The following is a 12746-nucleotide window of genomic DNA, read 5'->3' on the forward strand; positions in this document are numbered from 1 at the left end:
GTTTATATACGCAGAACCAGGACCGGCAGTGGAAAATGTCTCGCAATTTTGGAAATGTGAGTTGGCCCCTTCCCCTAAAAGATACAAAAGAGTACCGTATTTTTCTGACCATAGGGCGCAAAGATTCATTTCGATCATTGGTGTTAGTTTACAGTACAAATTTGACAGTGGAACAAAAAAAGTGTAAATCATTATGAAAAAATTATACAACAAGTACCGTATTTTTCGAACCATAACGTGGACTGGATTATAAGGCGCACTGACGATGAATGGTCCATTTTTCGATCTTTTTTCATATACAAACCCAGTTTCCATATGAGTTGGGAAATTGTGTTAGATGTAAATATAAACAGAATACAATGATTTGCAAATCCTTTTCAACCCATATTCAGTTGAATTTGCTACAAAGACAACATATTTGGTGTTCAAACTCATAAACTTTTTGTTTTTTTGCAAATAATAGTTAACATAGAATTTCATGGCTGCAACACGTGCCAAAGTAGTTGGGAAAGGGCATGTTCACCACTGTGTTACATCACCTTTTCTTTCAACAACACTCAATAAACGTTTGGGAACTGAAGGAAACTAATTGTTGAAGCTTTGAAAGTGGAATTCTTTCCAAATCTTGTTTTATGTAGAGCTTCAGTCGTTCAACAGTCCGGGGTCTCCGCTGTCGTATTTTACGCTTCATAATGTGCCACACATTTTCCATGGGAGACAGGTCTGGACTGCAGGCGGGCTAGGAAAGTACCCGCACTCTTTTTTTACGAAGCCACGCTGTTGTAACACGTGCTGAATGTGGCTTGGCATTGTCTTGCTGAAATAAGCAGGGGCGTCCATGAAAAAGACGGTGCTTTGATGGCAGCATATGTTGTTCCAAAACCTGTATGTACCTTTCAGCATTAATGGTGCCTTCACAGATGTGTAAGTTACCCATGCCTTGGGCACTAATGCACCCCCATACCATCACAGATGCTGGCTTTTCAACTTTGCGTCGATTACAGTCTGGGTGGTTCGTTTCCTCTTTGATCCAGATGACACGATGTAGAATATTTCCAAAAGCAATTTGAAATGTGGACTCGTCAGACCACAGAACACGTTTCCACTTTGCATCAGTCCATCTTTTATGATCTCGGGCTCAGAGAAGCCTGCGGCGTTTCTGGATGTTGTTGATAAATGGCTTTCGCTTTGCATAGTGGGGCTTTAACTTGCACTTACAGATGTAGCGACAAACTGTATTTAGTGAGAGTGGTTTTCTGAAGTGTTCCTGAGCCCATGTGGTGATATCCTTTAGAGATTGATGTCGGTTTTTGATACAGTGCCGTCCGAGGGATCGAAGGTCTCGGTCATTCAATGTTGGTTTCCGGCCATGCCGCTTACGTGGAGTGATTTCTCCAGATTCTCTGAACCTTTTGATTATATTATGGAGCGTAGATGTTGAAATCCCTCAATTTCTTGCAATTGCACTTTGAGAAACGTTGTTCTTAAACTGTTTGACTATTTGCTCACGCAGTTGTGGACAAAGGGGTGTACCTCGCCCCATCCTTTCTTGTGCATTTTTTGGGAAGCTGTTTTTATACCCAATCATGGCACCCACCTGTTCCCAATTAGCCTGCACACCTGTGGGATGTTCCAAATAAGTGTTGGATGAGCATTCCTCAACTTTATCAGTATTTCTTGCCACCTTTCCCAACTTCTTTGTCACGTGTTGCTGGCATCAAATTCTAAAGTTAATGAATTATTTGCAAAATAATCAAATATGTTGTCTTTGTAGCATATTCAACTGAATATGGGTTGAAAATGATTTGCAAATCATTGTATTCTGTTTATATTTACATCTAACACTATTTCCCAACTCATATGGAAACATTTAACAGCTCACTGTTAAATGTTACATGAAAAAAAAATTGTCAGGCTTTCCCCTGACAGTTTGTCTATGTTTTAGTTTTTTCCTCTGCATTTGTCTTTGTTTCCTCTGTGTTTACTATCTCCTGTCTTTAGTTCCTGTCAAGTGCTCTTATTTTGGTTCAGCTTCCTGTTTGTCTCCCTGTGTGATATTGTCACCTCATCTGCAGCTGATTGGCACCTGGCCACACCTGTGGTCAATCAGCCCGCTCCTATTTTACCTGCTCTGTTCCTCCAGTCAGTGCTGGATCACTGTAAATGAAAATGAAATGAATTATATTTATATAGCGCTTTTCTCAAGTGACTCAAAGCGCTTTTACATAGTGACACCCAATATCTAAGTTACATTTAAACCAGTGTGGGTGGCACTGGGAGCAGGTGGGTAAAGTGTCTTGCCCAAGGACACAACGGCAGTGACTAAGATGGCACAAGCGGGAATCGAACCTGCAACCCTCAAGTTGCTGGCACGGCCAATCTACCAACCGAGCTATGCCGCTGTATTGTTGTTGCTGTATTGTTGTTCTTCTGTCTTTGCTGTCTGGCATCGTTACAGCTACTACATTTTGTCCTGGTCGTAGTAGCGGTAAGCTGTTCTTGTTAGCCATACGCTATTTCCAGTTTTTCTGTTTGCCATCCACTAGCTTCCATGCTAAAGCTCCTGTTTGTTTTTCTAGCTCCCAGTGCTAGCTCCCTTAGTTTGTAATTCCGCCCATGTGCGTGCTTTTTGTTTGTACCCTTTGTTCTTATTCTAATATTTTATATTAAATCATGTTTTTTCATTCAATGCCTGCCTCCATCTCTGCATCTTGGGGTCCGTCATCAAATAACTTTGACACAATTCACATTTACAAACAAAAAAAATACCAAAAATTGGTGCTGTTGAGTACCGGTATTGATTCCCGGCAACCGAGAATTGGTTAAATTGTGAAAGATAGTCATCACTAGTCTTGAAAAGTCCAGAGCACATTAAAGTGCACTAGTTGGTTTTTAACAAAGGATAGGCATTGTTGACTTTTCATAGGTATGCTGTCAAAAGAAGTGTAAACACGACTTCAGCAACAGGTTATGCAACATCCACACTATTGTTGCTCCTGCAACGACGGAATTAGTCACTTACTCAGGACAAAGGGGGCATGGAAAGTGGAGTTCAGAACATTCAGAGAGAACTTCTCCCATCCTTGAGTTCAAACAGTCATTTGCACAAGTACAACAAAACTTTGTTTTCAGCACAAACTCGTTCAAGATGAGACAAACAAACAGTGTACTGGGCTCCTAAGGGGGCCCAGTCTGGAGTGGGAAAAAAAACTCCATAGCAAATCACATATACAGTGGGGCAAAAAAAGTATTTAGTCAGCCAGCGATTGTGCAAGTTCTCCCACTTAAAATGATGACAGATGTCTGTCATTTTCATCATAGGTACACTTCAACTGTGAGAGACAGAATGTGAAAAACAATATCCAGGAATTCACATTGTAGGAATTTTAAAAACTTTATTTGTAAATTATAGTGGAAAAACAGCCCCAAAGCATGATGTTTCCACCACCATGCTTCACAGTAGGTATGGTGTTCTTGGGATGCAACTCATTATTATTCTTCCTCCAAACACGACGAGTTGAGTTTATACCAAAATGGATACATGGATGATACAGCAGAGGATTGGGAGAATGTCATGTGGTCAGATGAAACCAAAATAGAACTTTTTGGTATAAACTCAACTCGTCGTGTTTGGAGAAAGAAGAATACAGAGTTTCAATATTATGTTGGATCCACTATGGACTGGACTTTCACAATATTATGTTGGATCCACTATGGACTGGACTTTCACAATATTATGTTGGATCCACTATGGACTGGACTCTCACTATTATGTTGGATCCACTATGGACTGGACTCTCATTATTATGTTGGATCCACTATGGACTGGACTCTCACCATAATATTAGATCCACTATGGACTGGACTTTCACAATATTATGTTAGATCCACTATGGACTGGACTCCCACTATAATGTAAGATCAACTATGGACTGGACTTTCACAATATTATGATAGATCCACTATGGACTGGACTTTCACAATATTATGTTAGATCCACTAAGGACTGGACTCCCACTATAATGTAAGATCAACTATGGACTGGACTCTCACACTATTATGTTAGATCCACTATGGACTGGACTCTCACTATTATGTTAGATCCACTATGGACTGGACTCTCACTATTATGTTAGATCCACTATGGACTGGACTCTCACTATTATGTTAGGTCCACTATGGACTGGAATTTCACAATATTATGTTAGATCCACTAAGGACTGGACTCCCACTATAATGTAAGATCAACTATGGACTGGACTCTCACACTATTATGTTAGATCCACTATGGACTGGACTCTCACTATTATGTTAGATCCACTATGGACTGGACTCTCACTATTATGTTAGATCCACTATGGACTGGACTCTCACTATTATGTTAGGTCCACTATGGACTGGACTTTCACAATATTATGTTGGATCCACTATGGACTGGACTGTCACACTATTATGTTAGATCCACTATGGACCGGACTCTCAAAATATTATGTTAGATCCACTATGGACTGGACTCCCACTATAACGTAAGATCAACTATGGACTGGACTTTCACAATATTATGTAAGATCCACTATGGACTGGACTCTCACTATCATGTTGAATCCGCTATGGACTGGACTCTCACTATAATATTATATCCACTATGGACTGGACTCCCACTATGATGTAAGATCAACTATAGACTGGACTTTCACAATATTATGTAAGATCCACTATGGACTGGACTCTCACTATTATGTTAGATCCACTATGGACTGGACTTTCACAGTATTATGTTAGATCAACTTGACGTGCATTGCATCAGGTCTCCCCTAGAGGGGGGGGGGGGGTTACCCACATTTGCAGTCCTCTCCAAGGTTACTCAGTCATATTTATTGACGTCCCACTGGGTTGTGAGTTTTTCCTTGCCCTATACCGACAGGGAGGGTGAAGTATTTTGTTGTAAAATGTGATAATCATGCCCGACAAATAAATACAAATAAATATAACTCCTAGTAGTTGTTGTAAAAAAGGCTTCCCAAACGAGGAGTGTTTTTGGTGGTTTCGTGGAAAGTGCGGAGCGGCGTTAAGGTCACGGGCTCGGAGGCAGCCTGAATTCCCCCCTTTGTGTTTACACATCCGGGTCTCTTCGCCGAGCAGCCCGCTCCCCATTTAGACTGACGCCATTTTGGACACACATCACCAACATGCATGTAAACCCCCAGCGACCTCTCGACGCGGCGCCGCCGAAAACAACAACGCCCGCCTCGGTCCTCTGAGACGCTCCTTTCGCCTTCTTCTTCTTTTTTTTTGTTTAACTATCGCTATGCGGCTTCTTTAAAAAAACAAAACAAAAAACAAAGAACGAGCCGCTCGTCTACCTGCCCGCATCTTCTCCCTTCGCACCCCGGCTTGTGGTTGTGGCGGCGGCCGAGCCACGCTGCTCGGTGCTGGCTGGCGCTGGAGGGGACGCCGGTGAGGCCTGCGGTCGGTTTGATCTCCGGACTGATGGTCTGGACGGGGTTGGCTTGTTAATGAACCAGGCGGAGGACCTCCGGGCTGTGTTTGAAAACGGAACATGTCTTTCTCCTGGCTGACTTGTTCACTTCTTCTGGGAACTTTATGCGCAGGTAAGCGGCCGGGAGGTTAGCTTCTATAGGTTTGTTGTTGTTGTTATTATTATTATTATTATTATTTTTATTATTACCCCCCCTCATACAAACTTTTCATCCATGCTTGATTTTAAAGCGATTTTGCTACTATTTGTTTTTGATGTTCGTAACCTGAATGTGTTTAAAGAAAAAACTGGGTTCGTGCCTTTTGTGAGCGGAGAAGCAGGAATAGAAGGCAGCAGCTGCAACAACATCCTGAAACCTTAGATCACTGGTTCTAAACCTTTTTTTTCCTGTGATGTTCCCCCTGTCAACATTTTTTTTTTTAATTCAAGCACCCCCTAATCAGAGCAAAGCATTTTTGGTTGAAAAAAAAAAAAAGAAGTAAAATACAGCACTATGTCATCAGTTTCTGATGTAATAAATTGTATAACAGTGCAAAATATTGCTCATTTGAAGTGGTCTTTCTTGAACTATTTGGAAAAAAATATATAAAAATAACTAAATACTTGTTGAAAAATAAATAAGTGATTGAATTATAAATAAACATTTCTACACATAGAAGTAATCATCAACTTAAAGTGCCCTCTTTGGGGATCGTAATACAGATCTATCTGGATTCATGAACTTAATTCTAAACAGAAAAAAAGAAATCTTTAACATCAATATTTATGGAACAGCCATCCATCTTCTCCCGCTTATCCGCGGGGGCAGCAGCCTAAGCAGGGAAGCCCAGACGCTCCTCTCCCCAGCCACTTTATCTAACTCTTCCCGGGGAATCCCGAGGCGTTCCCAGATCAGCCGGGAGACATAGTCTTCCCAACTCGTCCTGGGTCTTCTCTGTGGCCTCCTACCGGTCGGAGTGTTCGGGTGGCAGCCTGACCAGATGCCCGAACCACCTCATCTGGCTCCTCTCCCTGTGGAGGAGCAGCGGGTCTACTTTGAGCTCCTTCCGGATGGCAGAGCTTCTCACCCTATCTCTTTTTTTAATTCAAGTACCCCCTAATCAAAACAAAGCATTTTTGTTTGGAAAAAAAAGAGATAAAGAAGTAAAATACAGCACTATGTCATCAGTTTCTGATGTATTAAATTGTACAACAGTGCAAAATAATGTTCATTTGTAGTGGTCTTTCTTGAACTATTTGGAAAAAAATAACTAAAAACTTGCTGAAAAATAATTGATTCAATTATAAATTAAGATTTCTACACATAGAAGTAATCATCAACTTAAAGTGCCCTCTTTGGGGATTGTAATAGAGATCTATCTGGATTCATGAACTTAATTCTTAACATTTCCTCAGAAACAAAGTAATCTTTATCATCAATATTTATGGAACATCCATCCATCTTCTCCCGCTTATCCGCGGGGGCAGCAGCCTAAGCAGGGAAGCCCAGACTTCCCTCTCCCCAGCCACTTCGTCCAGCTCTTCCCGGGGGATCCCGAGGCGTTCCCAGGCCAGCCGGGAGACATAGTCTTCCCAACGTGTCCTGGGTCTTCCCCGTGGCCTCCTACCGGTTGGACGTGCCCTAAACACCTCCCTAGGGAGGCGTTTGGGTGGCATCCTGACCAGATGCCCGAACCACCTCATCTGGCTCCTCTCCATGTGGAGGAGCAGCGGCTTTACTTTGAGTTCCTCCCGGATGACAGAGCTTCTCACCCTATCTCTAAGGGAGAGCCCCGCCACCCTACGGAGGAAACTCATTTCGGCCGCTTGTACCAGTGATCTTGTCCTTTCGGTCATGACCCAAAGTTCATGACCGTAGGTGAGGATGGGAACGTAGATCGACCGGTAAATTGAGAGCTTTGCCTTCCGGCTCAGCTCCTTCTTCACCACAACGGATCGATACAACGTCTGCATTACTGAAGATGCCGCACCGATCCGCCTGTCGAGCTCACGATCCACTCTTCCCCCACTCGTGAAATAGACTCCGAGGTACTTGAACTCCTCCACTTGGGGCAGGGTCTCCTCCCCAAACCCGAGATGGCATTTATGGAACATGTCCACCGAAAAATCTAGCTGTCAACACTGAATATTGCATTGTTGCATTTCTTTTCACAGTTTATGAACTTACATTCATATTTTGTTGAAGTATTATTCAATACATATATTTATAAAGGATTTTTGCTATTTTTAAGAATATTTTTAAAAAATCTCACGTACCCTTTCCTGGGCGTGCCCCCATTTGAGAACCACTGCCTTAGATCAGTGGTTCTCACCTTTTTTTCAGTGATGTACCCCCTGTAAACATTTTTTTAATTCAAGTACCCCCTAATGAAAACAAAGCATTTTTGGTTGAAAAAAAAAGAGATAAAGAAGTAAAATACAGCACTATGTCGTCAGTTTCTGATGTATTAATTTGTATAACAGTGCAAAATATTGCTCATTTGTAGTGGTCTTAAAATAAAATAACTAAAAACTTGCTGAAAAATAAATAATTGATTCAATTATAAATTAAGATTTCTACACATAGAAGTAATCATCAACTTAAAGTGCCCTCTTTGGGGATTGTAATAGAGTTCCATCTGGATTCATGAACTTAATTCTAAACATTTCTTCAGAAAAAAAGAAATATTTAAAGGCCTACTGAAATGAGATTTTCAGGGGATAGCAGGTCCATTCTATGTCATTTCGCGATATTGCCATATTTTTGCTGAAAGGATTTAGTAGAGAACATCGACAATAAAATTCGTCAATTTTGGTCGCTAATAAAAAAGCCTTGCCTGTACCGGAAGTAGCAGACGATGTGCGTGTGACGTCACGGGTTGTGGAGCTCCTCACATCTGAACATTGTTTACAATCATGGCCACCAGCAGCCTGAGCGACTCGGACCGAGAAAGTGACGATTTCCCCATTAATTTGAGCGAGGATGAAAGATTCGTGGATGAGAATAATGAGAGTGAAGGATTAAAAAAAAAAAAGGTGAGGACAGTGAGCGATTCAGATGTTATTAGACACATTTACTAGGATAATTCTGGAAAATCCATTATTTGCCTATTGTGTTACCAGTGTTTTAGTGAGATTATATGGTACCTGAAAGTCAGACGGGTGTCAGTGTCAGTGTCTCCGGTGGGAGGAGGTAAGAGAGCCGCAGCTGCAGGAGGACACAAGCTCCGCTCATGTCCACGGATTACCACAATTTTCTCACCGAAACCTGCCGGTTGACATGTAGTCAGGAACCATGTTCGCTTGACCGCTCCGTTCCATAGTAAAGCTTCACCTTCGGGAATGTAAACAAGGAAACACCGGCTGTGTTTGTGTTGCTAAAGGCAGCTGCAATACACCGCTTCCCACCTACATCTTTCTTCTTTGACGTCTCCATTATTAATTGAACAAATTGCAAAAGATTCAGCAACACAGATGTCCAGAATACTGTGTAATTATGCGATTAAAGCAGACTACTTATTGCTTGGATCGGGCTGGGAAAAAAAGGCCCGCTACAATCCGAGACGTCATCACACGCTTCATCATACCGACGTTTTCAACAGGATTCTTCGCGCGAAATTTAAAATTGCAATTTAGTAAACTAAAAAGGTCTTATTGGCATGTGTTGCAATGTTAATATTTCATCATTGATATTTAAACTATCAGACTGCATGGTCGGTAATAGTGGCTTTCAGTCAGCCTTTAACATTAATATTTATGGAACATGTCCACAAAAAATCTAGCTGTCAACCCTGAATATTGATTGCATTGTTGCATTTCTTTTCACAGTTTATGAACTTACATTCATATTTTTGTTTTAGTATTATTCAATGAATATGTATATATATATATGTTGTGTACCTGTATAAGTGTATGAGGTTACAAGCACACACTTATTGAGATTTAGTTGGGCCTCTGTTTACATGATTAGCCTGTTGTGTAGGCTACCTGTATAAGTGTATGAGGTTACAAGCACACACTTAATTGAGATTTACTTGAGCCTTCTGTTTACATTATTAGCATATCTACTGTGGCTAAGTAGACTTTTGCCAAAAGGACAATAATTCATTTGTTGTGGGTTTATCCACTTTAATGCACGTTATTTTTTTTTGGAATGCATGTTTTGTTTGAAGGCCTAATATAAATGAAAAACTTTGTGCTTTTTTTTTGAAAACCAAAGGCTAGTGGAATATTTAAAAAATGTCAATATTCAATAAAAAAAAATACTTAATTTGAAAAACATGTCTAAATAGTTATTCTAGGCTATTTATGCAATATAAAAAAAATTGTGAAAAACTGCATTCATTATTCGGCTTCGGCCACCAATTTTCATTTCGGTGCATCCCTAGTATTTTTGAATTGTTGCTATTTTTACAATATTATTTAAAAATCTCACGTACCCCTTGGCATACCTTCAAGTACCCCCATTTGAGAAACACTGCCTTAGATGCTCCATCTGAAGTTATGCTTGCTTGGACCAAAAAAGTGGGGAAAAACACAATTTTTTGTAGTTTAAAAATGACATTCTTCGATGCGTTAATTGCTTATATTGAAAGCACAGCTAGTGAAATTACACCGGGGCTTATTCTCCCTCCTCAATAATGTTCTCCCACTTCAGTGTTGCTCTCTGACCCCGTCTTTATTTTGGAACATACGTGCCTGCAACCCCCAACCTCCTCCCATCCCGAGTACAATACGATGTGGAGCCCGGCTGCCTCTTCGGCGTCCATGCATGTTTCAAATGCACGCATGCTTTATAGATTAAGGCTTGGGTGGGATAGTAGTAGTAGTGGCAAGTAAGCCTCTTGCTGCAGAATTCATGTTGTGGTGTAAAGCCTGACTAAGTGACAGGGGGAAGGGGCGGGATGAGCCTGTAGTAAAAGTCCTCGCTTATCACGTGATCGCGGGCTCAATCGAGCGATTTTGTGCACCGCTCCCAACCACACATTTTCATCCTTTATATGTATATTATTTTCTCTACCTGATGTCTTTTTCTATTGGTAGTTGGTGAACAGCTATGTGTGTGCGTGTGTGTGTGTGTGTGTGTGTGTGTGTGTGGGGCTGTGGGGGCTGCACTAAAAGGGAGGATGGGCAGCCTCCTATAGGAAGGGATTTAAAGAGACAGCCACTATTTTTTTTTCTTTCTGATAACAAAGATCCGACTTCCTAGTACTGCTCAGTGACATTTTCCTTTCCACGTTGTGCCCAAGTGTTTATTGTGTTTATTAAAATCATCTCTTTGTTATATCCATCTAGGGCTGGGCGATATGTCGATATACACGGGTTTGTTTCTGTGCAATATAGAAAATGACTATATCGTGATATTCGACTATACCAGGGGTCGGCAAACTAAAATGTTAAAAGAGTCATACTGGACCAAAAGTACAAAAACAAATATGTCTGGAGCCGCAAAAAAAAAGCCATATTACATACAGATATTGTCATGAGATATAAATTGAATTAGGAGGACTTAAAGGAAACCAAATGAGCTAAAATATAGCTACAAATTAGGGATGCACCGATTAATCGGTAACCGAATATATTCGGCCGAATATGGCAAAAAAAAGCCACATTCGGCCTTCGGTGGAACGAGTTAAAAACAAGGCCGAATAGTGGCGTGTGACGCAATTTTTTGACGCGGTGACGCAATCAACCAACGTGCCGTGACGTTGGGATATGTTGTGTACCTGTATTAGTGTATGAGGTTACAAGCACACACTTATTGACATTTAGTGGGGCCTCTGTTTACATTATTAGCCTGTTGTGTAGGCTACCTGTATAAGTGTATGAGGTTACAAGCACACACTTAATTGAGATTTACTTGAGCCTTCTGTTTACATTATTAGCCTGTTGTGTAGGCTACCTGTATAAGTGTATGAGGTTACAAGCACACACTTATTGAGATTTAGTAGGGCCTCTGTTTACATTATTAGCCTGTTGTGTAGGCTACCTGTATAAGTGTATGAGGTTACAAGCACACACTTATTGAGATTTAGTGGAGTTCTCTGTTTACATTATTAGCCTGTTGTGTAGGCTACCTGTATAAGTGTATGAGGTTACAAGCACACACTTATTGAGATTTAGTGGAGTTCTGTTTACATTATTAGCCTGTTGTGTAGGCTACCTGTATAAGTGTATGAGGTTACAAGCACACACTTATTGAGATTTACTTGAGCCTTCTGTTTACATTATTAGCCTGTTGTGTAGGCTACCTGTATAAGTGTATGAGGTTACAAGCACACACTTATGGAGATTTACTTGAGCCTTCTGTTTACATTATTAGCCTGTTGTGTAGGCTACCTGTATAAGTGTATGAGGTTACAAGCACACACTTATTGAGATTTAGTGGAGTTCTGTTTACATTATTAGCCTGTTGTGTAGGCTACCTGTATAAGTGTATGAGGTTACAAGCACACACTTATTGAGATTTACTTGAGCCTTCTGTTTACATTATTAGCCTGTTGTGTAGGCTACCTGTATAAGTGTATGAGGTTACAAGCACACACTTATGGAGATTTACTTGAGCCTTCTGTTTACATTATTAGCCTGTTGTGTAGGCTACCTGTATAAGTGTATGAGGTTACAAGCACACACTTAATTGAGATTTACTTGAGCCTTCTGTTTACATTATTAGCCTGTTGTGTAGGCTACCTGTATAAGTGTATGAGGTTACAAGCACACACTTATTGAGATTTAGTGGAGTTCTGTTTACATTATTAGCCTGTTATGTAGGCTACCTGTATAAGTGTATGAGGTTACAAGCACACACTTATTGAGATTTACTTGAGCCTTCTGTTTACATTATTAGCCTGTTGTGTAGGCTACCTGTATAAGTGTATGGGGTTACAAGCACACACTTAATTGAGATTTACTTGAGCCTTCTGTTTACATTTAGCCTGTTGTGTAGGCTACCTGTATAAGTGTATGAGGTTACAAGCACACACTTATTGAGATTTAGTAGGGCCTCTGTTTACATTATTAGCCTGTTGTGTAGGCTACCTGTATAAGTGTATGAGGTTACAAGCACACACTTATTGAGATTTAGTGGAGTTCTGTTTACATTATTAGCCTGTTATGTAGGCTACCTGTATAAGTGTATGAGGTTACAAGCACACACTTATTGAGATTTACTTGAGCCTTCTGTTTACATTATTAGCCTGTTGTGTAGGCTACCTGTATAAGTGTATGAGGTTACAAGCACACACTTAATTGAGATTTACTTGAGCCT

The 12746-nt window shown here is 40.7% G+C and overlaps 1 protein-coding gene across 1 annotated transcript in view; it reads left to right on the forward strand.

The window, feature by feature from the left end:
- Positions 1-5098: 5098 nt before the first annotated feature.
- acvr2ba (activin A receptor type 2Ba) overlaps positions 5099-12746 on the forward strand; it is a 56596-nt gene continuing 48948 nt past the window's right edge. Inside the window, exon 1 of the mRNA XM_061919714.1 lies at positions 5099-5612. Coding sequence (XP_061775698.1) covers positions 5561-5612 — 52 coding nt within the window. The 5' untranslated portion in view covers positions 5099-5560. The remainder of the gene's footprint in view (positions 5613-12746) is intronic.

Source organism: Nerophis ophidion, linkage group LG14 (genome assembly GCF_033978795.1).
Source record: "Nerophis ophidion isolate RoL-2023_Sa linkage group LG14, RoL_Noph_v1.0, whole genome shotgun sequence".
In the NCBI taxonomy this organism is placed as follows: domain Eukaryota; kingdom Metazoa; phylum Chordata; class Actinopteri; order Syngnathiformes; family Syngnathidae; genus Nerophis; species Nerophis ophidion.